At 46.7% G+C, this 26,004-nt stretch overlaps 1 protein-coding gene across 2 annotated transcripts in view; it reads right to left on the reverse strand.

Moving 5' to 3' along the window:
* kcnq1.2 (potassium voltage-gated channel, KQT-like subfamily, member 1.2) overlaps positions 1–26,004 on the reverse strand; it is a 72,401-nt gene that overhangs the window by 29,057 nt on the left and 17,340 nt on the right. For both annotated transcript variants that reach the window (XM_061283586.1, XM_061283585.1), the window contains 4 exons: positions 3,926–4,001; positions 3,122–3,216; positions 2,416–2,456; positions 1,197–1,258 (listed from right to left, as the gene is read on the reverse strand). In XM_061283586.1, the coding sequence (XP_061139570.1) occupies positions 1,197–1,258; positions 2,416–2,456; positions 3,122–3,216; positions 3,926–4,001 (274 nt within the window). The remainder of the gene's footprint in view (positions 1–1,196; positions 1,259–2,415; positions 2,457–3,121; positions 3,217–3,925; positions 4,002–26,004) is intronic.

A 26,004-nucleotide genomic window follows, 5' to 3' on the forward strand; every position in this document is an offset into this window, starting at 1 on the left:
CGACGGACGGTGAAATGGCTTTCGGCTTTCACAACCACATCTCGCGTTGAGCTCAAAACGTTCTCTTGCTGACTTTTCAAAAGACTGTACCGCGTCTCGCGGGTGTCTCAGCGGCCGTGTTTGGGGCGCCAATCCGTTTCCACCTAAGTTGAGCGGGGAAAGCACCGAGGGTGATCCAGTTCATCCACCTGCTGCCTGGGGCCAAAAAGGAAGCCAGCCTCCTGCCCGCTTTCCCTTCCCATATAACAGCTGTGCCGTCCTCATCAAAGCATGGACTGATTCGCGAGGAAAGGCGGCTGAGACTGTCACAAACTTCTGCCGTTTGATTGGCGGAATGTCAGGATTGTCAGAACGTGTTTGCGGTTGTGAGGAGAGACGCCACAGGTCAGCGAGATGCTCCTGAACGTGTAAAGCTAACAACTAGCCTGGAGAAAAGCAACAAGAGCGCCATCGCTCAGGCCTGCATTACCTGACTCACAAACCCCGGGAGTGCCTGTTTACCAAAATGCACGAGCTTCCTTTGAAGCGCAAACAAACAGCGAGCCGCACGCCCCGGCGACACACTTCACACCCTGTGATTTGGGCGTGGAAAACAAAAAAAAAAAACGAGCGGCGCTAGCACGCACCGGTTCAACGGGTACAAACGCTGCAGTGGAAAATTGGCAGTGGGGCGCAGACAGACAGACGGACTGATAGACAGGCGTCACACTGGCATCACACTGCTTGGCGCCACAGGACAATAACACGCAAGAAAAAACAAACTTATCTAGGCAAAATTATTTGGAAAATTTAAATTAAAAAAAAAAAAGATTAAAAGTAAAATTTGATTTGGGAAGATTTCCTAAAACAAGTAAAAATATCAAATAAAATAAATAAAAAATATACGACCAAGTCTTAAAACAAGTGCCAGGTTACTGTAGTCCCCATACTATGCTAAAAACCTCAAAACCTCTGTGCGGTAACTGTGCAGTATTTTTATATATTATATAAATTCTTACTGTCGGGTAAAACCTTTCTGATACGTAAATATGATCAATTTCATAATTTTTCACAACTTGATATCAATGTCCAACACACATTTTTAAGCAATTGAAGAAGGAAAAAAAGAAACGTGTACCACGCATACAGGTAAGCGTGGTGAAGCCCACGTGCGATGCTATCTGCCGGCGTGACAAGACGAAAGAAACACAGCGTACCTTATCTTCCAGCCGGATCAGTCGCGCGCCGATTGTCGGGAATTCTTTATCTTCTCCTTTACCTGGGGAACCAAAGAGAAACATTTGCGTATGAAGATACTGATAAGCACGTTTTAGCCTCCAGAAACATAACACGGAACACTGTGCACATTTCAGTCATTTAACCATCACCAGTAAAATAAGTTAATTCTTTAATTTAATTTGTTTAATTTAATTTATTTAAAAAATATATTTGTTTTATTCATTTTTAAAATAAAAAATGCAGTGACATTGTGATGACTTGTTATGTGTTAGCATTAAGCTATCAGCCGGAGCAATTTGTACCTAAATGCAATCAAGCACCATTGCAGTTGGAACCTCGCCACGGCTGAGCAAACATTTCATCGTGTTAAGGATTTAATTTCAAGATTTCTCGGTAGAGCGCATTTGGCACTCTTTCATTACCTTTTAGTGTGAAATAAAAGCGCTCTGCAAATGTCATTTCCACACTGAAGCCGCTTCAACATTTGCCCATGGGGCCGCACAATCGAGACAGGCAAATATTTGAGGACTACCCGCCCTCCCCCACCTCCCATGTCAAAAAAAGAAATAAATTTAAAAAAAAAAAAGAGGGAGGGGGGGGGGGGGCTCCCACTCGGCCTCTTCTAATTACATTTAACTTATTCCGCTTCAGATACCAAGTTAGTGAATGCAATAAACAAAGAGCGCTCGGGGGAGTTGGGGCTATTGCCACAGAGGGGCTGTTAACAACATTGACATTGCTCAATAAAATATCCAATAGTGGCCAGTGTACTGCATTCTGAGCTCGGTGGGGGTTGTAGGCGGTTGGGGGGGGGAGGGTGACTCACATTTGGAAATATTTGTACTGCGATGAAGATGGGACGATGTCAAAAGCACTGCATAACTTTAACTTTAACAATGCAAAACAGCCTTAGATGGGCTAACCAAGCTAGCGGGGTTACAACATGTCGTTGAACATGAAACGGTGCGGCAACACATCTAGACAGACAACCTTACAATCCTCACTAGCATGTATTTTTCCTCATTTTTAAAGAATCTAAACGAATAGCATGACACTTTTTAAATACTAGCTGGTTGAAAAAAAGACAGAAAATAAAATCTAAAATCTTGCGGGTCCTAAAACTGTACGTAGTGATTAAAATGGATTGGACTCAAAGAGCGATGGCTGTTTGTCAGCTGGACGTTGCTCTGTGTTTACCTGGGAGGAACATTCCCGGCTTCCCCAGTGTGCCGTCCAACCTAGGGAGGGGAGGGAGGGGAGGGGGAGGAATAAGCCAAAAATAACTTGAGTCGAGAGATACACACACATACGCTCATGCTGGTCTGTCCTGTATAGTAGCAATAAAAAGAAACATATGGATATCAGAGCCCATCTATCATAAAGAAAAACGAAAAAAAACCAATAAAACGGGATGGAAAATTCCAGCAGTATTCTTCCCCAGCGGTTTCATGTGCACGTGTGGAGCACTCATCTTTTAAGGTCTGTAAGGTTTTAAGGTTAATCTTGCGCAGGTTTGAGAACAAGAAATAAATAAATCAGGGCAGAAATTCGACACCAAAGTCAAATAGAAAATTTTAGTTTGGGCTCTGTAATTCTTCTTTGGTTGCATCTGTTCCTGCAACTGTTGAAGGGTTTTACTCCGAGTTGTGACATGAACGCAACTAAGAGACAAACCAATTTTGTCTTATGATGCAGACAAACAAATAAAGCTTGCTTCAAATGAAGACTTTGTTTTGAGAAGCTCTTTGTTTTTTTTTTCTTTTTTGGGAAAAACAACTGCTTTGTGTAATAAGAGAGTGGGAAGCCTGTAAAAAAAGAAAGAAAAAGCGGCACCCGCATTTCATAAAAAGCATAAAAGAGTCGAAACCTTGTGACATTGGGGGGGGGGAAAAAGAAACCGCACCTTCTCTGCAGCTCCTTGATGCGCACCATCATGTTGAGATGACCTTGCGAGTACTGCTCGATCACATCGCGCACGTCGTACGGCTTGCGCGCTTGCTGCCCAACACACAAACTATACGTAAGAACACAAACCACGTACAAAAGCCATTGTCCACCCTGCGCTGGTGCTCGCTGCCTAAAAAAAAAAAAAGCCCAACCCCCCACGGGTGCAAAGGCTTCATTGTTAACTCGCTATGTGCGTGCGTGCGCGTGAAGTGACAAGTGCATGGTAACGTAGAAAGCAATCGCATTAGGGTCCTTTCACAGCTTTGTTTGGTGTGACGTGGATACAAGCGCCGTTCGAAAGAACCCGGTGAACTCTTTAAGGTGCAGCTGAGATCACTTATAAGGGCCCTAATTGAAAACACACACGCAAACACACACACACACACACACACACATATATATATGCTAAACACTGCACAAGATACTGTACTCATCGCGACGTCATACATGAGGATTAAATTTCAAAAGCCGTATTGTGGCACGTGCATTGACTTCAGTGTCGGAGAGTCCGCCGGCGCATTAGAGTGCCTCGTTGTCCAACGTGAGTGCAAGCGCATCGAGTAGCGTGGGGTGATTTTCATTTAGCAAGTCTGTGGACTGCATCTAAATAATAATTAGAACACACACTCACACACACAGACACAACAGCCTATGCAAAGCAACAGTGCAGCTGATGTATTCTCTCGGGACTTCCCCCCGCTCGTCTTCCTGTGCAACGGCAAATGTATGCGTGGCCTCTCCCCTCTCGCTTTTCACGTACCTGAAACTTCTTGCGGGCCACAAAGTACTGCATGCGACGCAGGACTTTCACAGCGGACCTCTGGGCGTGAGACAACCTGTAGCACAAACACACACAAAAATGTTCTTTTAGGTGGAAATAACCTTCTATGTGTGCAGCAGGTGGCGCTGTGGTGAAAAAAAGCTGGTTAATATCGTTGGATATCGGCCACATTTTCGAGCTTGATGAGAATATCGACACGTGAAAAAGTGTCGACACTGAGGTTTCCGTGCGCGCTCTCCTTTGTAAGACAGCGGAAAGCTGTCAGAGCGCCAAATGGGGCCCGAGTAGAATATCTGCCGAGCGGCAAGTTTCGCTCGAGCGAGTCCGTTGATTTACGTTGCGGCATCCGTTTTCTTAATACGTCGATCGCCAAGTAAATACAGACGAATTTGAAATCATTTTCATGTTTTGTGTCATTTTTATTTGCTGCTGTACCACGGACATGTCAAGTTGTGTGCCTTGGCGCAATCGTGAGGAGCTTTTAGAAAATCAAGTCAAATTTATTTGATTCAAAAAAATGTTGCAACTAAAGTGGAACCCGAGTTGTTGCATAATGTATTCCGCCGACGAATCCTTCGCTTTGTGGTTAAGTTGTTCGGAAAGAAAATTGATAATAAAAAGAAAAGCATGTCAAATATTGAGCGAGTGGACTATAATTTTCCGGCTAAAAGGGGTCGGAGCTGCACCGTTAAACGAATCGCCGGCGAGCGTGTCGTGACTTGACGTGTACGTTTACATTGTAAATACGACCACTCCCGAATGGATCTGCAGCCTTGTGCAAAGCCACCGAGAGGAAAAACAGGCCAGGTTTGCATCTGGAAGCGTGTCCCTTGCTCTCAGAGCAGCACATCTGTGTCAACACAAAGGCAGGGGAAAAAAAAAAAAAAAAAAAAAAAAAGGCCCACTGGTATGGAGTTAAATGCTGGAGCAGAAACCGCCAGAAACAAACAACGCGCGCACATACGCGCACGCGTAGCATCCTCGTATTCTGTCGTTCAAGCGTACGGCTTGCACTTGTGTGTTTGTTTTCCCGTGGAGGCGCACGTCCGTGAGAGCCCAGAGTGTGACAGCTGCATGTTTGGATGATTTGCGAGAGTAAATAGAAGCCCGGCCGGCGTGGAACATTTTGTTGACCGTGTAGCTTTGTGCTCATCTTTAAAACGCACGCACAGTACTTCAATTTAGTCGGCAAATTGTCATTCGCGGGGGGTGGCGGTAATGTTGAGTTTAGTGTCACCGTACTCATCTATTAATAATAATGATAATATTAAAGGAAAAGGTGAGTTCCGATAGCAGGTATCAGTGCCGATATTAGCTTTATTTCAAAGTACCGGGACGTGCAACAGTGTCCTCTTGTGGCTGTTGTACGATCAGCAACTAGAAAGTAGAAGAATAGAAAATTGTAGAGTAGAAAGAATAGAAAAATGATTTCATGCAATTTTGACAAAAAAATGACATGTCTTTAAAATAGTTTTGAATTTTTTTATACATATCGAATTTATCAAACTTTTGGCATCATTACCAGCGACTACTCAAGACTTGACCAAAAGTGGTCTTGAAGATCCCGAAAAAAAAGCGCTTTTCATCAAAGTGCTGCACAGATTCACCAATAAACAAGTAGAAAAATACATCGCCACCGTTACACTCCACTTGAGCGGCCCTCAAACAGTAAATGAATGACTCCATTCTTGTGTGCGAGCCCGTGCTTTTGTATGTTGTGGTGGTGGTGGTGGTGGTGGGGCTAATCCGTGTTGCACTTCAGCTATGTCCCAGCCAAAGCAGGCACACCCACATGCACACACACACGCACCCGCCTTCTTTGTGGAGTCAACAAGTCGCTCTGAGGTCTTAATTAGGCGGCGCGGCAACAAAAGCACTTGAGAGACAAAGCCTTGACATGGGAGCATAAAACAGTCACATCAAAGTATGTGTGTGCTGCCGTTGTCTTGTTTTCCTGCCTTGGCTACAGGAGGAAATGCACACAAACAATAGGAAACATGAAAAGAATGAGGCCCTCTCCAGTTTGGGGCAAAGAAAATTACCCCCGCCTCGACCCCACATGCCCCCCAAACACACATCAGCACCGGCAAGAACCCCCTCACTGATAATGTTTTTTTCAGCGGCTCGGAGACAAAAACACATGTAGGGGAGAAGAAATTTGTTTCTGTTTCCTGGGTTTGACGCCGGTGCACACGTATGTTCAATCGGCGCGAGTGAAGACCGAGCAAAGGTGAGCTCTCCCAATCAAGATTGTGTTTTATCCCAGATTTTGAAATTCTAAAAAACAGTGTAAAAAAAATAGTCAAATTTTGCGTACAAAAAAAAAATATTTTTATTATTATTTTTCTTTTTACCCAGAGAATTGTGTCAAATTGAAAGAAGAGATTCTACAATTGAGGTCTGAGCCACATTTCCGTAGCAAGCTCATTGTGTATTTAACGAGTGTACCCGCTTATGTTGCCTGTTGCCACACCTATATTAGTCACACACGGATCGCCGGGTTGTTTTCCGCACATACCGTCATTGCGCCACATTTAAAATGAACGACAGGAGCCGCTTTAACAGGTATCGGCGGATCAGGTCATCTGCTCTCACAACGGCGCAGACCTCCCTTTTCCCCCCACAAACGCTCGCTCTAACCGGCGTCCCCACGGCAAGCGCGACGCTGGATTCACCCAAGTGACCAAAATAGAGCCCGGAAAGCTTGGTCCTGCTTATCCCACCGTGACTACGCAGACGAAGGAAGTGGGCCGTAACACGGCAACAAACACGGCGACTTTAATACACTTCCCCTTTGTCCGCTGCTGTTTGGGCTGCTCCCAGCTGGATGAGCCGTGGATTAAAGGCCACTTCCTTCGCTCTTAATCAACTGCAAGTTGCTGTGAGTCAAGAGGCGGCCTTGTCCGTCATCCCCCCTCTCCCTTCTTCCCCCCTCCATGCACACTGGAGTCATGAATACTTTGAGATTGCCACTTTAGAGATGGCAGAGTTGCTAAAGGACCCCCACCCCTCGCAAAAAAAACCACCATCAAATGTGTGCCGAATATCTTTGAAGGCAGGCGGCCTTCGGAGCTTCACGGCTTGTGCTGCTTTGGTCATCAAAGAGATGCGCTCTCCTTCTGTTCTCCCCCCAAAACAGACATCCCTTTATCACATCTCGCAGGGGGGATAAGATGACTACACTCTTTCAGAGATGTTTGATGTCCAAAAGTTGCGGCGTGCTATGAATTAGAACGCGCGGCCAGCGTGGTAATCCCGCACACATTCCGACTATGATGACCTTTCTGGTCAAAAAGTGCATCTCAAGGTCAATCTTTGCTTCTGGAGGGGGGGGGGGGGGTTGTCGCATTGCTCATTGACAGTTGAACACCTCAAAGGTGTCATTACATCAGCTAACACTTGTGAAGAATGCCACAGATGAGGCGGCGGACGCGTCGTCGCCCTCAGGAGTACCCCCCCCCCCCCTGTCTGTGTTGGTAATGAGTGTTTAAGGACCGGGCTTCATGTCACGGCCTGTCAACCTCCTCCGGCTGCAGCGGCAGAAAATTGGAGAGAAGCGCACGTGTGGAACAAGTCCGCTAATGACGACTGAATTCCACTTCACACCCTTTGCGGCAGATGCAGTCGAGTTCAGAATATTAGGTGAAGGTAGAACTTTGAGACCTTGAGTCACACAACATGCTGGGAGTGGCTAAGGCTAATTTTGCAAGGTGGTATTTTTGTTAAATAACTGGGTTCATGTTTTCAGTCAAGGGCCTGAGAAATCAAATTAGTCCAAAGCTACCTTTGATTATTTTTTTTTTTAACTTTAACTACTTTCTTTGTTGACATCTGACACACACAATGGACACCATCATTGTCAACACAGCAGCCCAGAAACCCAATATTAAAATATTACTCGAAGTGTTGCTTCATAAGCAGACTTCATGAAGCCAACAGTACTGCGCCGGACCACACCCAAAAACTCCCAGCAAGTGCTCCTTGAACAATGCGCCCAGTGTACGCCGGCCAGAGAAGCAGAACTGACACCTGTGCTGCACCGCTTGTAAGATAGACCCCCTTTGTTACGCCGTCTCGGGGCTTCCACGTCTTCCTGTTATGGAATCGAAGCTACTTGACAGGCCACGTTTACAATTATCTGACATACAAACGTACGAAAGCTGAACGATTTGATTTGGGACGCTGGTACGCCTCCGTTTTTTGTTCCCCTAAAGATTTAAAGGAAACTGAAATAAATAATTGTAAAGTGCAGCTGCCATAACTTTTTTTTTCCCTCCAATTGTTGATTTTTTTTTTTCTTTGAATTGTTGATTGTTTGTTTGTTCATTTTACGCAGCCTGGCAGCAAATGGGCCCATGGACGAGCCATGCGATTGGAGGTCTGCTTTCTAGCGTGTCTGGGTGTGCACCATCATCAAGGAAGAGAAGAAGGAGGAGGAAGAGGAAGGCGATTTGGGTCCTTCTTCTCGGCTGCATGGGGGAGGAATTGCAAGGATTTATCATTCATGGCCTAATAGGATTTGTTGCTGTTTAGCAGGATTAAGCATGTTAGAGAAAGAATGTATTTATTGCTGCCAGTTGGGGCGGGGGGTGTTTCCCCCCATGCATGGTGAACATTTTTTTTTAAGGGGGGGTGCATCCTTTCAATTTGTGCCCCCTCAAGTCATTTTCTGGCATAACCCCTGACACCAAAGGCCCCACAGCCGCCATTTTTTGGATTAAATTGGCCGTTTCTCTTTCATAGCGCTCCGATAATCCAAGCACATGCTCGGTCATGCCAACACGCATGGACGGCCATTCGCGGCAAGGACAATGCCCCATTGGTCCTAGGGGAGGTGGGGTCTCAAGGGCCCGCCGGTGGTGCCGGTCGCAACATCAGCCCGGCTTAAAGGCAATCTAGCGCGCATGACAACGTTGACGTGACGCTTGTTTACAGTCAAGCGTTTATCTGCCGTGACTCGGGCCTCGGTGGGGGAGGGGCGGGCTGACGTTTAATTTGGCTCCTTAATTAGGCTTTGCGACGAGGGTCAGCCTCTTTGTCTGCCGCGGGGGGCCGCCGTGGCTTATGATTACTGCTTGTCACGTCAAGGCTTAACGCGACATCATCGTGATAACACGAGGCACGGAAGACGCTCGGGTATTGTTGACTGACTAACTGAATTTAAAAAGAGAACGTTACCCAAAGTTAAAAAATACTTGAACCATCCTTTATCATTAAAAGAGAGTCGTGTAACAAAATAAATAACATCATAAATAATAATAATACATAATAAATAATAAAATGGAAATCCTTCTTCAGAAGTTCCCTCCAGACACATTTCTGCATCTCGCTTTCGATTCAAATTAGCAACGAGTGTCTGGCTAATGAACAAGATCCCTCCTGGCTCGTCGCCTCGTGTTTTCGTTTGTTTTGGGATCGTCTGCACGGCGATGAAAGATAAGCAAGGGGGAAAACATTACAAGCTAATGAGGAAAGGCACTTAATCCCTAAATTGCTTTCATTCACTCTGTAGTGAAGAGAAAAAAAAACATGTAAACAGATAAGCTGATTGAGGATGGTGGTAATATCCTAATAAAAAATTGATAGTGGATTGATTAGGGACAATTAAGCGGGAAGGCCGACAACTTCGGTTTTACAGAGGCCATGTGTGCTCTGACAGATGTGTTTTCAGCTTGAGCTGGAAAATATAAAACCCAGAGGAGGTGGGGGTGGGAGAAGCAGAAAAAGGAAAATAAAAAAAGCAAAAGAAGAGGTGGGGGGGAGGTGTCAGGGCGACGCGTGCGCCGACTTCATCGCCAACGTGGGCCCGCTAACGTTTCCAATATTGCCTGACAGCTCAGAAGGGAAGAGGAAAAGCCCGCCCACTCAAAGCAAAACTCAATCATCTTTTTTTCCCCCCTCAATTCTCCTTTTCCTCCTCTCTGACTTTTATTGACCCCGAGAGCAGCACGCAAAATCTGCGGCAAAATGCAAGAATCCTACTACGCCCAACAGGCGCGGCCCGTCTCGTGCTCTTCTTTTGTCCGAACCGTGTGTCTTTTCAACACGCTTAACCGCCGTTGACATGAATCATCAGAGCGTCTCCCTCTGCTCGTATTTGGCCCGTAGGTTCTTTCTCCACGCCGCTAAGCGAAGGTAGGCCCCAAATGAGCTGAAAGACGAGCAATTAAAAGTCAACCTGATGAAGCCCCAACCTCGCTCCATCTACTGTCAGCGCCATAATGGCCTCTTTAATGTCTTTCTAAATGACGCACAGGTGCTTTTGAGATAAGGTGACGTCCCCGCCTGCGTGCCTGCGTGCGTGGGGGATCACATGACCCCCGGTGTGTTTGTGTGAGTGTGAAGTGACGCACAAAGGGGGCCCTCAGAGGCCCGCTGTGAGTGAGGGGCTAATTAAGTGAAAGGCGGACGACAATGAACAAGGGCCCGCCGTGGGCCAAGGCATCACTCAGGCCCGCTGTAATGAACACCCCCCCCCCCCCCCCCCCCGCTACAGGTGTGCCGCCGCTCGCTAACAGAAAGTGCCATGAGGAGGAGCTCAGCACAACTTTGGAGTCGAAGATAAAGATTAGGGGGTGAACTTTGGATTTTCCAGTCCATTATGAAGTCGCCTCGCACTTAAACCAAATAAATAAATAAATACATAAGTAAATAAACACACACACGCAGGGAAGTTAAAAGTGTGTCATTATTGCATGATTAATTTCATAATTATCTTTTTACCGGCAGTCATGACTAGATGATGCACCCAACGTTGTCTTTTTTCCGTCGCTAATGTAGCATGTGGATCGTTCTGCTCAAAAGGTGAAAAGTCTCCTGCAAAAGTCAACTTTACTTTGACCTTTCAACTTTACAAATTAGGACCAGACACTGACTGCAGTTACGGTTTACGTGCCAGGTCGAGTTGCAGCGACCACGCCTGTTGCCCACACGGTATAGGCTTTATATATATATATAAAATAAAATAAAAAGTGTGGCTGCTACAGTGAACAGATTATTTCCGACAAGAACACGCCACGGCCTGCATTATGTCCTGCTGCTTTTCGATTTGTGGTCCTCAACTCCCTGAAAACAAGCTAACAAGTGTAATGGAAAAGATGTGGAGTGAAGCGTATGCTCGTCCAAGTTGTCCTGTCACCCGTTACGAAAAAATAAAAAAAACAAGACGGCTCCGTGATGAGCTCGAAGCTCGCACGATCCCAAACGGGCGCAATCATGACATCATGACACCTGCAGCCAAAACAAAACCAGCGACGGCGGATAATTTGTTTCCACATCCTGATGAGGAAGTGACTTTTTTTTTCTTCTCGGCTACACCTGTCTAATGCACACAAACACTGCCTCAGCTTGTTTTCTTTTTACCCAAATCCACGATTAGTCATTTTTGAGTCTTAAGAGCATGCAATGTTAAGTCGTTGCGAAATCCCTGAGAGAAAAAAAAAAGTATCGCTTGCAACATCATCAAGGTACAAACTGCAAAAATAATTCCCAATACAAATGGGACTTTTATAAGTCCAAGCAAAGGAATGGAAGAAGCGACACGGAGGGAAAGAATAGTGCAATAAATCCCAGCTGCTCTGGGTGGAGGAGGAAGACAAGAGGAAGATGGCTGCTGGACTCGCTGGTAATGCTGTGATTAATTCTGCATGTTTATTTGAGTTTGTCACACTGACAAAGGTAGGGAGGGGTCGAGGGGCTGACAGGTGCAAGAAGCCCGTCCAAGTGCACATGCTGCATGGATGATGCTTTGCAGATGAAGCCCCCCCCAAATGCTTTGGAGGGAAAAATGAAAGAAACTAAAGCTCAAAGTGAGTCCACAGTGGCTCAAACCACCTCAAGAGTAAAACACTACCGGTCAAGTCTGCTTGCAGGCCATAAAGTCAACCTGCTATCAAGTCTTGGTGAGTGAGAGCCCTGCTCCCAAGTCTCCGATATAATCTCCTAATAGCGGCTTTAAAGTCCAAATGCAAGACATGTGCGGCCGCTTTTTCCTTGGATTCGCTCGCACTCTCGTCGGCGCATTGCGCCAACTGCCAGGGCAGAGGAAGTGAAGCGTTCATGCCAGTTTAGTTTGACGCTAATCGGCCACGACGGCATAAGCAGCCATTGCTCGTGACCGTTGTGGTAAACGGAAAAACCGAGTTTTTTTTTTTTTTTTTTGGGAAGCCTGAAAGTCAGTTTGCAAATAAACATTGATATTCAAGACGGATTGTGTGCCGTGCTGCAGATGAGACCAAATTCTGTTCTCTCCCACACACGGAGGGCTCCGGCTTCGCGGCAGTGGCAGTAATGCGGCTGAGATGGGGGAAGCGGGGATTTGCCTAAAAGCAACAAGGCCGCCGGAGAGCCGCTTCCTGCACACAATGCTATGGATCCTCCAGCCAGCCCCGCCGTTTCCCAAACTCGGTCAAGCGAAGGCACACAAAGAGAAATGACGCAAAAATATTAACATGTACTCACTCACGAGTTTACAAATTAATGTCAAATGTGAAGATTTTAGCCATTCGAATTTTAGCCAAATTAACAAACTTTAACAATCCCAATATATTCCACCCAAAATAATTTGGTGCAGTGTGAGCCCATGCGCCAAATGTCCCCTTGGCTCTCTTCAGCCAGGATTATCCAGCGATAACAATCTGCCGCGCTCGCACCCGGCGACAATCCCCTCGACCCCACGGGGTGCTTTTTCACAGCGTGTGACCGGATGGGCTCCTTTTTGTCCCCGCCGACAGGAACGATCGGGCGAGTCCAGAGAGACAGACGTATACGGCAACGGGGACAGGAAGCGGGGATATGGGCTTCGCCGCTTCCACCTGAACGACTGTGGGAGAGTTGTTGTAGCTTCAAATCTGATAGCTGCCCAAGGATAACTCTGGTCGCAAAATTAAATATTGGAAAATAAATCAAATAATAAATCAATCAATAAATCAAATAATAAATCAATCAATAAATCAAATAATAAATAATAAAAATAAAACATAATATAATAAAATCTAAAGATAGAAATATTCTGTTGATGCGCCAAATCGGACATTCATTAAGGATGTCCAACTACTGCACTTGCATTGTTAGCCATTTGTTAGTCGCTGCGATGCACCGTTTTGGTCTTGCACACGTGCTTTTCTTTTTTTTTTTTTTTTTGTCGAGCTGGCTTCACGGAAGACTGGTGAGGCGCTCTATCGCTATTGTGTCTGAGTGGAAAGCCTCAACACAATGGAGGGGGCGGGGGGTTAGAGTTGGCCAGTTTGCCACAAAGCGAGGAGTGTAGCTAAGGTGAAAGTTGAAAGAATAGAGGGCTGTCAGTCAGTTGGAAATACAAACGACTGCATTCAAAAGTCTACACACCCACGCTTAAATGCAAGATAGTTCGGTATTTGGCCAAGTTAAATCATATCAAAAAATGTTGTGTGCATTTTTTTTTCTTCTCTTTCTGTCTGACCTTCACAAGCAGTGCTGGTGACCACTGCGAGATGAGTGACAGGAATGTCTCTTGGACCAATCAAATTTCAAACTATGCCTCAGAGAGCACAAAGTGACATCGTTTTCCATCCTCTGATTGGTTGGTCAAGGCAGGTCAAGTGTGACTAGCAAAGCAATCTGCAATGTTTGTTGAGTGTGATGTATTGAATGTAAATGTTATCGATTCTGAATTGCCTTTTTGTGTCGTATTGACCTTTCAGCGGCGTCGGTTAGATCCCTACCAAAGGTGCCGGGAACCGCCGTAAACACTTGGTGGGGGTTGCGTTGCGCAGGCCTGACTAGCGGTTAGACTCTGACGAAAGGCCTAATTTGAGTGAGTAACACTTTCCCTCCTTCGCAAGGTGCTCCCCCCCCCCCCCCCCAACTACTGCGGTGGTGCTGGAACCAATAAGGGCAGCATATGTTCCCAGTAAAAGCGCCTTAGGTGCAGATATAAAATAAAAATAAAAGAACAACACTTTCCTGGGATTTGATGAATCTAGCCTGCTATTAAAAGAAACTTGACTCAATGACGGGCATGATGGCGTGAAAAGCAAAAAAAAAAAAAAAAAGCTTCAATCTGGTTTTCGTTAAGATCCCTTTCAGGGTCTTGCGTGCGCCGTACGCCTTGCCAGCTCCCCGAAGCTCTAAAACGTATTTTAAGAGCTCTTCCCTCAACTCATTTTTGGTTGATGAGTTGGCAAATCTGGCTTGGAATTCATCCTTGCGCCTTTTTCGCAGTTCACAGCGAGTCGTTAGAGTTGAGGCTAGCGAAGACGACCGATGTTACCAGAAACTTACGGATCGCTAATCAAAAGAGAAAAAATTTAACTGGATCACTCTGACTACTTCCCAATTGTAACTTCAGCAAGAGAAAGAAACATGATGTGTCCAAAGATCTGATTTATGTAATATTAATGAGACTCCCGAGTCACGTTGGATGTCTATCTCTGCTTTCCAGCTGTTTGTCTTTGTTCAGTGTTGGTTGCGAGGGCTCATGCTAGCTGGTACGGATTATTTGCCTCCCTGTTCTTCCTTCTTTCCAAAGGATTAATCACCCAGATGTTTCCTTGTTTTGCTGTTGGCCCTTTCTCACATTACATATCAAGTTGAAACATCTCTCTCTTTCTCTTGCTTGCTCGCTCGCTCGCTCTCCCCGTACGGCAATGTGTTTTTTGTTAATGACCTTAGTGAGTAGCGGCGGAGGCCCAGGAAGACGTACGATTTCAAATTTCACTTGCCGTGATTTCAAGCAGACACGTTTAATTAGATTATTATGTTTTTCCACAGCTCAGCGCGAAAAGACAGTTTGTACTCCTGTGACGCATGTGCTTTTATTTTGTAAAAGATCACTTCCTGGCGTTCCGTTAACCGAGACCTCTGATGCTTATTTACCGAGCTACCAATCCTATAATCTATAAATGTAGATAGAGATAGATAGAGATAGATAGAGATAGATAGAGATAGATAGATAGAGATAGATAGAGATAGATAGAGATAGATAGAGATAGATAGAGATAGATAGAGATAGATAGAGATAGATAGAGATAGATATACACAAAATTAAAAAAAATTAAAAATATTTATTAATTTACAAAATAGCGCCACTTTCTCTAGATTTGTCCTCACAAAGATAGATAATTACCAAGCCAATGACATACACACGCACACACAGGTAGAATTCAATCCCGTAACTCTACCCTGACCTCTTGACACTTTGGCATGCACGCAGACATTTTCTACAAAGGTTTTTCACCGCACTAGCACAGCATCTCAGCTAGCCACGGCAAGCGTATGCATATGCGGCGCTGTGACGTCACCGAGCTTTTTTCGCTCGACAGTCATCGGCCATATGGTGGCCAGGGGACGACCTTGGTAATTGATGGTATCTGTCGATTTGTCCATGGAGAGAGGGCCGGGGGGCCCTGAGATGGCCCTGACCTAAAACATACAGAGATCCACCATTTGTGTGTGTGTTTGGGGGGGGGGGGCTAGCGAGATGCTAGTGTTTCAGACCCCCCTTTGCCTATTCATCCATACAATGAGTTAACTCCCCCAACTCCCACAATTGTGCTGGCACTGGCTGATAAAGGCCCTTCTCTCACTTTCTACATCACACCCCCCATCTGTAGGCTCGGGTTTTAGAGGCGGGGGTCGGGGAGGGACCGGGTCTTTGGGCAGCCGTCAAGTTAAACCCCGGAGCTGGGCCAGATGGCAAGCTCGGAATGGGCAGTGCCAATGCCGGCAAGGTGCCACTTAGCAGCTATGACTTATGGAAAGCGGGCCACTGGACACAGAAGCGGGCCTATTGGCAACACACGGCGTCATAAATGTCAAGGGGGTCATTTTCTCCGGAGTAATGACCTCTTTTGTAATGTAATGACCTCTCAAACACACTGTAAATGGATTGGAACACACACACAAAATGTGAGTTTCTGGACTTGGGCTGTGGCCAACAGCAGCTTCTGTGTGGTTGTGAAGAAGAAGAAATCGCAGGCGTGACCGCTGGAAAAGACAAAGCCACTTTAATTACACCTTAGGCTGAAGTGGGAGAGTGCAAATGTACACAAACAGCAGACCCAGTTCTCAGGGTCCGATACACATGAGTTTTTCCAGTGTGGCGCTGGCTCCCCACACCACCTCCCTCCCCATCACCAGGGGTGAGACAGAGGTGCACCGGGCATGGTGAGGGTGAAAGCGTGGGAGAGAGAGAGCCAAGCCAGGCTCATTCCCACAACCCGGACCGTCCGCAACAAAGACGTGTGCGCGGGGGGCGGGGCGCCCCTTAGTGGGCGGAACCTGTGAGCGCACATATATACGAAGAAACACACGCCCGCAAGACGGACATGTCATATTTGCACAAGGGGGAAAGTAATTTATGGCTTGGTTCCAGGACAGTTGAGCCATAAACCACAATAACACTACCGACTATAAAACGTCTGTGTTTGTTTTTGCTGCTTTATGACCGTGAGATCTTCGTGATGACAACTATTCTCTTCACGCATGTCCGCTTTATGATATTATGCGCCGCCGTAACCTTTTGTAGCTCGTACGTACGACACAGCCCGAGGCTCTTCGGAGTTTCTGGTTCATACGATCATACAGTAAAATAAGTCAGGGGTGGTGGAGATGAGGTCACTGAAGGCAATTGGGGCTGACTTCAATAAGGCCTCAATTAAATCGATCTATAATAATAATAATTAAAATAATAAATCTAAATAAATAATCTAAAATGATAAAATAAATAAAACTGAATAAATAGATAAATCAAATAAAATTTGCTCAACAAGATGGAGAGCAATAAAGAGATGGAGGTGAAGAGTCTCAGGCATCACTCAGACCTACAGGCTCTGACAATTGAATGCGGTGAAGGGGTGAGGCCTGCTGGGGGCTCAATTAACCACTACCGAGGCGGGAGGGGTGATGAGGGGGGGGGGACATGGACCAGGAACCTGGCCTCTATAGAGAAGGAACAAGAGAATTGCAGAAAGGGGGAGGTCTGGCAATTTGTTCAGCTGTCTGTCTGTCTGTCACAGACTTGGCTAGTTTGTCGTCCGCAGGGTAACTATTGACTCGAGCGTCACTTGGAGTGTCCATTGAGGAAGAGAAAGAAAAACATTGAGTGCCTCCAAGGTTGATTCTTTTTCTCATGCATCTCTCTCTAAATATGATCTCTTGTGGTCTGTTTTTTTTTCAAAAGTCCCTCAAGGCCAAAAAAGAAATAAAACACTTTGACACGAAACGTCTCCTATTCAGTCCGATACGACTTGAGCCAGGCCTGCTTCTGCAAACGCTCCCTCGACCTACGCGGGAGCCAAAAAGCCAAAGTTCCCTCGCTATCCATTCCCAGTGACAGTCATTTGTGTACCTTACACTCTCAGCACCAGCCAGCCAGCACCATTCAAATTCAAATTGAAAAGCCAGCCATGGGGGGGGACAATGCTTTGGGATCTGCTAAGAGCAATTAGTAGTGGACTCCTCCAGTGTCTGGCTCGGAAGACTTTTAGCCCATCGTGCAGAGGCATTGACCCCTTTCAGGCACGCCAAAAGGAGGAAGAGAAAGGATGTGCCGAGAGGGAGGGGGAGGAGGGGCTGCCTAGCGACACTGAAACGAGAGGAGGTAAGTCGACTGGCAGAGTTTGGACAGCGTGTTGGTTTTTCTTTCTGGACTTGACACAAGGAGACAAGAGCGAGAGTGTGACGGAGCGAGTGTATGTACGCTGAGTCAACAAGGAATGCCAATGAAGTCAAAATGAAGACACGATATCAAAGTAAACAACTTCAAGAAACCAGATTTGAGGCATCGGAGTAATATCATCACAAAGACTTGGACTGACTAAAGAAAAGAAGAACTGATGATCCAAGGCAGGATTGAATTCCAAAAACGTCTTCACCATCCACTTTCCAAATCTGAGCTTTTACATTTCATTCGGTGCTTGAAGGAGGAAGCGTAACCGGAATCAGGCACCAAAACTGGAACTGGTTTTCATTTGGTGTTGATATCTTTCCTGTCCGCCCACCCGGACCTAAAGTACAGTGTCCAAAGCACAATGGTATCCATTGTGAGATTGTGCAGATGTTTGTCTCCTCCAATGTCAAAGAGCTCCTCCGTTGATATCCAGTCCAACCTGCTCTCCAGCTGCACTTCACTCTGCCGCTGCTGTTGACTTAACCTCTCTATCTGTCCGTCACAGGACGTGATGGGGGGGTCTGACGTGTGTTTTGCTAGTACCCACAAATACCGCTCTGTGGCGTGCATCCAAGTAGACGTCCATGCGGTGTGTGTGTGTCTCCTGTCTCCTCTTGAGCGATGATCCTGAAAGAAAAAGCTGGCCGGGGGCTTGTATGCATCTCTCCGCAGCGCTGACACGGCCTCTTCAGCGACGTTGCGTGAGGTCAAACGCGGGTCGCGGCGATAAAGGCTGAACTTGTGACACTCATCCCCAAGCATGAGACGGTTCATTGTGCGGCGACAGATAGCAGACACAATGAGCGCTCGCTCGCTGCCTCGGCCGAGCGTTCGTATTGGCCGTGTTTCTTTTCTTGTCCGAGACGGACGGCGTGGAGGGATTCTCTTTTATGATTGGCTAGTGACCCTTTAATCACCCGGGTGCTGCTCCCCCTTCTTCATCAGATGTTTGTCCAAATTTCATATCAATGCAAATGAGGTGGGAGAGGACTTCATTTGAGAGCAATTTGGGTGATGATTTGTTTTTCAGAAGTGAAGAGAAAAAAAAAAAAAAAGGGGGGCGACGGACTACAGAATGCACCGCTGTGACGACTCGGCTCTTTCTCACGCCATTTAGTCCAAACACAACTCATCTAAAAGTTCTGTTTTACCGGTTACGGCATATTCAACAGAATTTTTTTTTTCCTGAATAGTAACAATGGAGGGACGTATAAGTTCTCTTCTGGCATTGGTTAACTCAGTGAATATCTTTGACGTCTATAACCGTCACTGGCACTGAATGAGTTAATTCCATGGAGCCAATACAAGTGGCCGATTTGGTTCCCATTAATCAAAAAGGGATTGACCCCCGCATTTGTGTCCCAGTTGACTTTTTGCAGCCTTGGACACGGAAGCTCAAATAGAGTCGGAGAAGCAGCAGGTGTAGAGTCCATCTTCAGATTTATCCCAAGCGCAAACTTGAATTTGCGTCATGAGCTACTCCGTCGCCTTTTTTTGCGCATTTATCAAAAGACTGCAAGGTCCCCTCAGCAAACCAGGTGGCTAAAAGGAAAGAAAGAGGGAGGGGAAAAAAAAAAAAAAAAACATTGTTTGCCCCCGCCGCCTCCCCCTTGGACACACAACGACTCATCACTTTTTGCCTGGCACAGCTGCGGCTGTCGACTTTACAATCTAATGCATTTAATAACCGTGACCTTCACGCTCAGCCTGTCAAACCTTTATTAGATGGAGAGCCAGAAAGGCAATAAAAGGCCCCAGATGGACGAGGGACAACCCCGCCGCCGTCGACGAGCCGGCAAACAGAAGAACTTTCTACATGCCGTCACGTCTGCCGACGACTTCAATGAGTGCCGACAGATGTCCGGGCCCTCCGACGTGCATAAATCCAAAACGACCCGATGGCAGTGTGTTTGAAACTTTTTCAAAAAGGGCTCTCCGGTCGACACACGCCGCGACTCCGCCGATGGACTAAAAATAATATCTAGGTTAGCGAGGTCTAGCCAAGCCTCAAACACAACATTCAGGAAGCAGTCCTTTTCAGCGGGTCGCTATAGCGACCGACCACATGCACAAGTCAGACAAGGGTGAGTGGTCAGAGTAGCAGTCAGGCCGTGTTGTCTCCTCGACTATAATAGGTCCAAAACACAGCCTTGGTTTAACTAAGCACAGATGTGTTGGAGATGGCGGCTTTGCATACACGGGGTCAAGCGGCGGGCAGAGCCAAACTAACCCAATCCCGACATTAGTACCAACGACGGGGGGGAAGAGAGTTTGTTTTCCAATCCCGACGTGCCAAAGTGACCTCAGTGAACCTCGGCGACGGTTTGAGCACGCTCGCGCTAAATATGATTCATGTGATGAATCAGGATCGCTTGAACGGACAAAGATGAATGAAGCACAGTGATGTGTGAAGTTGCACTTTGCAACCGACTATTCAGGGCAAAACCGCTCCGTGCTGTAAACCCTTGGACCCGACTGATTTGCAATCCGAACCGAGACATCCGTCATAGTTCGGGACACTTTTACGTGAATTGCTTTTTGGCGCTCCGCTTCCAAATAGCACCCGCGGGAAAGAGCGAAAACGAATGGATGTCGGTCAGAGGGAGACTCGACGTCAACGAACGGCAATGAGGGCTTCCGTTTTTTACCTTTTAGCAAGAAGTCAAATTTGTGACAACAACAAAAACGAGCGGCATATTGAAGCGCCTGAAGCTAGGACACCAAATTAGGCTAAGTCAACGTTAGCATCCATTTTCTGCACCGCTTATCGTCAATGAGAACCGAAGCAGACTTTAGACAAGGTGCGGCAACAAACCATTCGCACACCGCATCAATTCCAATACTAATTGCAATTGACCAACTGGTTTGACCCGGTTTTGCCAGTTTGAAAAGCATCGCTAGCGAGTAGGGGCATTTTCCAGCACAGTCATCTGCCCTGCAATCCATACCTCATTGATTTCACACCGCCTTAACTCACTCCGGCTGAATCATTCGATGGCCGGTGGCCGCTTGTTGACAACTTTGAATTGCGGGACGCCTGGGAAAGTCAAAATACGTCTGGCAGAGGCCGGACCTGAGCGTGGCGCTGGCAGGCATTCGGGTGCGAAAACGCTCCGATTGCCTAAGTGTGAAGCGGAGCGCGGCCGAGGGGGAAAATACCTCGGGCGTACGCTCGAGCTGGACAAACAAGAAGGCGAGATGTTGACATATGTGCTGAGCGACACATCGGACTTTTAAAACGCAGTCAAATCATCCAAATTTCCTTGTACATGAATTTGCTGATCCGCGGAACATTTTTTAAAAAGTCCTGTGCTTGAAAAAGGACACTTTGTTTTTGCTCACAACTAATATTGACATTGAACATGTCAAGCACCTAGTACGGAGGCTCCAGGGGGGGGGGGGGGAGTGGCCAAGCAAAATAAAGCAGGTGACGGGAGTCTTTGTGTACACAGCGGTTGCCATGACGACAGACCGGAAAGATGGAACAGAGTTTGGAATTAGTAAAAAAAAAAGAAATCAGCCTGTGCGAGATATGCTAACAAACCAACAACGGAAGCGACCGTTAGGAACAAAAGAAAAAAAAATCCAGACGTCAAAATATTCATTTAATTTGGATCCATGAGTGGCTAATTTACGCAAAAAGCCCGCTACGAAGCTATCGCAAAAGCAGCGTGGGATAATAGAGACTTGCTGAAATTTGGCTGGGCTGAGCTAAGCGTCGTTGGCTTGGGCCTCGCTAGCAGCTCTCGACTCCGGCTAGCGAGGTGAGCCAAGGTTGAGTTGACTGGAGCAGGTTGCAACACACGGCCGCCTTTTGAACGCAGTCGCGCAGCTGCCGCGAAAACAGATTCCATTTGGCAATGGCAAGCGCCCCAGCAAAATTCCCAATGGCGCATTTACACGGACGCAGAGTTGAAAGCAAACGTCCGCTAAGTATTTTTCTCTTCTCTGACACAGAGAGAGAGAGAGAGAGAGAACTGGCCCGACATGAAGACGTCCGTTCACTCAAAAATGCACATAATGGAGCAGCTCGAGCCGAGTTAAGGTGTCATTCCAAGACTCTTCGCAAGGGAGAACTGCAGTTAACCTTTCTCGGCGCAGGTACGGCTAATCAATGCTTTAAGTGTGTGCGTGTGTGTGTGGCGCGGGGGGGGGGGGGGGGGATCTCCAAGCTAGCTCAGTGCAGCTGTGCTACTGACAGATCCCATCAAAGCTGCCAGGCCCATCTTAGGCTCTTCCCGGTACCTAGCGGGCCCGCCGTGACTTTAGCGTATATATAAATTTTGCAATCAGTATTTGTCGCGTTCGTTTTCAATCCGACAAGCGGCACTGCCATTCTTTCATTTAATCTCTCTTACAAATACTTACTGTTTCCTCTCTTGTCCCTCCCCCCTCCCTCCCTCTCTATCTCCATACCCTTGGAGGTTAAGTCTAAGGTCATTTAATATAAGCCAGCGGCTCTGCAAGCCGCTTCGCACCTGAAGTTGGTCGTCAAGCAGCGGCGAGCGGTCTTGAATGGCGGCATTGTTGTCCCCGCGGGGGTGGGGGGGGGATATTGGGGAGCTCAGACAGCAGCGCAACCGCCGACGGCCACAATGGGAGCTTTAAGGGCCTGGAATAATTTGACTAAACGCATGGGATTTGCCACTGTGGATTATCAGCGTTCAGCCACGCAACCAACTGACCAATCAACCCCTCCCCCTTCCCCGCTCCCTCCCGCTAGCCTAGCATTGTTTTCCACCAAACAATTTGGATTCCCCCCCCCCCCGAGTCTAAGCTGTCTTGTTCTTTTGAATTCCGCGTATGTGACCGTGGCTTGAGTCCCTTCGGATCAATTTCAATCGGCTTCACGCTGCGCTGTGTCGTTTGATAGCGTTATTTGCGACCCGTCACTTCTCCTCGAGCGCTCTCCGCCACCTTCTCGCTCCCGTCGGGGCGACAATGGAGAAGATAAGGGGTTTATATTCTTAAAGGGTGAGCTCGGAGGGGGTAAAGGGCGCAGGCTGCCTTTAGAAGAGCTTAAAGCCCAGTGTGGCCAATTAAATAGAATACCCAGACGGAATTAGTTCCCGAGGCAGACCGGGTTCTAGTCTACGAAACGAAACAATTAGATGGATTAAACGCAATAAGTCAGACTGCACCGCCATTTGACAAACGTTCATGCAGAAAAGGTAGAAACACAAATCCGAAATGAGCAACGTTGCCCCCTACTGCAGCGGAATGTAAAATGACTCAAATCCACTGGCTCGGTTTATCTTTCCGCTATTTGAATTGTCAACAATCATTCACGCGTGAAGCTCAAGATTGCTTCCAAGTGTTGCTCTGGAGGAAAACAAAAGCGATTTTTTTTCTTTTTTTTAAACATCAGGGAGAATTAGCAACGGGCTGTTTCTCTTTCCTCGACTTAGCCCGCGCGTGGAGAGTTAGCTAGTCACCCCCCCGATCACGGCGCTCTCTTGCCTGGTTTAAGTCGTTGCTCGTGGCGGTCAAGGTGTCTGCATGAGGGCCTGTCATAAGCAATCCGCCGGCATGAGTAAGGGGCCTTGTGCATGAACCTAATCCCGTCAAAATGGAATGACAGAGGGGATTAACGAGTTACTCAACAGCTAAAATAAAAAAAATCGGTTGGGTTGGGTGGTCTTTTAAAGCTCAAAGTGACAAAACAATGAAGGTTACTTTTTAAGTGCCATGGCAGAAAAGCACAACTTTTCTTTTCCGCTTTGTTAGTTTTCTCACCAGACTCTTGTGACAAAATGTTGTAGTTGTGTGTATAATTTGCGCACGGTTTGCGTTTTGCTCGGGTAAACTCGGGAAATTCCTCAAAGTCAGCCGCCGCCACCAGCGTCTTCTCGCAGATGACACCGAGACGGACAATCTTTTTCCACAGCATGGCGACAGCAACTAGTGGGGGGCCCCCCCACAAGTCCTGAGTGTTTGGGAAAGGCTGACATCAATGTCAGAGGCTTTTATTGCCATGGCTTCCTATTGCTTTTCCCTGCTTGGGGCTGAGAGCGTGGCCATAGGTGTGTGTGTGTGTGTGTGTTTCACTTCCAGCATTTTGGACTTCATTAGACGGAACATTGATAATGGAGTATATAGATTTCAATTAAGTATTTTTTTTTTTTAGTAGCAAATTAATTTCTTCCCCCCCCCCCAGGGAAAATTACACATTTTAAATGATCAATCGATGACTTGTCCAAAATATTAATATCTCAAACGCAAGAGCCAATTCAACCATTTTAAGACTCAGTGACCCAAAATTACCCGGAAACGATTAAAAACCAACATAGCCACTTGATTTTTTGTTTTTTTTAACCCACAGTAATGTTTTATAGTCCATCAAATTATTATTATTATTGTGCGCTGCTTTTTAACACAGCTCAGCTCTATTCTCTTCTCCTGTATTGCCACTGTAAACAACGGAATACACGCACACACACACACACGCACACCGAAGGGAACATAACAAAGCAGGCATCACCCATCCACATTCATCCCCGACTGCAGATATGCTTCCCGTAAGCAGAGGCTTAAACACACACACACGCACGCACACGCACACACACATCTGCCGCAGAGGCTCTCTTCCTGAAAATGACGACTGCTAGAATATGTGCTGCGGCCTGACCCAAGGTGGGAAACAATGAGGCAAAATGATACAAATCACAAAAAAAGAAAAAAAAAAAAAGATTCAGTATATCAAGTGTGCGTACATTTTGAACCATGCACACTTTGTTCCAAGCCGGATCGCCGTGGATGAAAAGAAAACATGAAGTTCCTGTTAGCTAGGTGCTTGGGAGCGACCGCAACTTTTGTTCGCCGTCCGCCGCAAAGGCCGTGAAGGCTTGGCGCAGAGCGCAAAGAAAAACACAGCTTTGATAGAGAGGGAAAAGTGTGGTTTCCTTGATTATTTTCGTTTTCTGCTTCCTCCGCACTGCAGGATGGAAAAGTGGGCTAGAAAATATGACAATGAGCGGAGCCACGTCGCTCGCTAATGCTTGGTGTGAGATCGCCAAGACACGCCTGACTTTGGACACCAAAAGTCAGGGAGGAAATTGAAAGAGGAGGAATAAAAGAGAAAAAAAATAACTCTACAAGGACATTTCCACTTAATCTAAACACTACACTTAACATATCCTTCGCGCTCTGGGTGGAAATGAGAGCAGGGATGATGGCATCTTGATTTCAGAACAAAAACAAAAGCGTCAAGTGAGGAGCTCAGAGGTAACAGAGTGATGTTGCAACAGCGCATCCTGCTGGTCATAAAAGGAAGTCCGCGTCTTCCACGCTCACCATTCATCCATTTATAGGTGATGTTACTTGATGGATTTTTAAATTAAATGTTATTGAATGAATATAATTGATAATACTAAAAAAAAATAGTATAGGTTGGGGAAAAAGATGCTGAATTTCATTTCACTTCAATGGCTGTTTGCGCAACGCCTTCCATTTGTTGCTCGCAAATATTGAATATTTGACTAAAAAAAAAATATTTAAAAAATGTAATTATAAGTCCTTTTTATAAAGTACCGATTTGCTTGGTGCGTAGACTGAGCTCGTATAATACAAAATAAACAGAGAGCCTTTTAATCACTGTTCAAAATGTAGTTACCGCACCAAATTTTGTATTCATCTATTTATTTATTTATTTTCTTGCAACTTTGGACCCCTGCAGCGCCCCCATTTAACTTGGCGACCTCCGCTTTTGATACTGGCCAGAAAACGAGCTTTAAAAATGGCAGGCGTGCTCAGAACGAGACTTTTACAGCACATGTACATTTGCCGCATATAAAGAGTGTGGCCTTTCAGCACCAGAGAAGGGGGGGGGGGGGGGGGTTAATAGTCCCATTTACTGCCGTGACCCATCTGAGGAGGTCTCGCACTATAAACTGCTCTATATGGGCACTGGAAAATTACATCAGCCAGCAATGCGACAGACACGCGAGCAAGGAGGAACCAGTTGAGCTAAAAAAAAAAAAAAACACATCTGTCTCCATCAATAGTGCAAAGTAGCAAACTGACTTTTCAGCGACTCACAATTCTTCAAAGTTCGAGCTCCGAGAGCAGGGGCGTGGTCTTCCGAGCCCGTGCCGTCCCCCCCCACAGACAGGCCCTCCATTCATCTCCAGGGCCGGAACAACAGAGGGGGCTTTCTGACGGAGCTCTGGCACCTGGCCGCCGACGGACGCAACATCAGAGGTCGGGGTGGCGGCGGCACCGGTCGCCACACCTGAACAAACCCTCCTGCTCCTCCGCGTCCCCCCAACCAGCCTCCAAATCCACATCAAATGGCGTGAAATCCTGAGAGTGCAGGAGGCCAGCCAAAAGCAGTGCGGAGGAAGCCTTCGCCGTCGGCGCTGTACAAACAGGCCGCTCAGGTGCTGCGGCTGCGGCACACTACACTTTTCAT

The sequence above is a fragment of the Syngnathus typhle genome, linkage group LG7, assembly GCF_033458585.1.
Source record: "Syngnathus typhle isolate RoL2023-S1 ecotype Sweden linkage group LG7, RoL_Styp_1.0, whole genome shotgun sequence".
NCBI lineage: Eukaryota > Metazoa > Chordata > Actinopteri > Syngnathiformes > Syngnathidae > Syngnathus > Syngnathus typhle.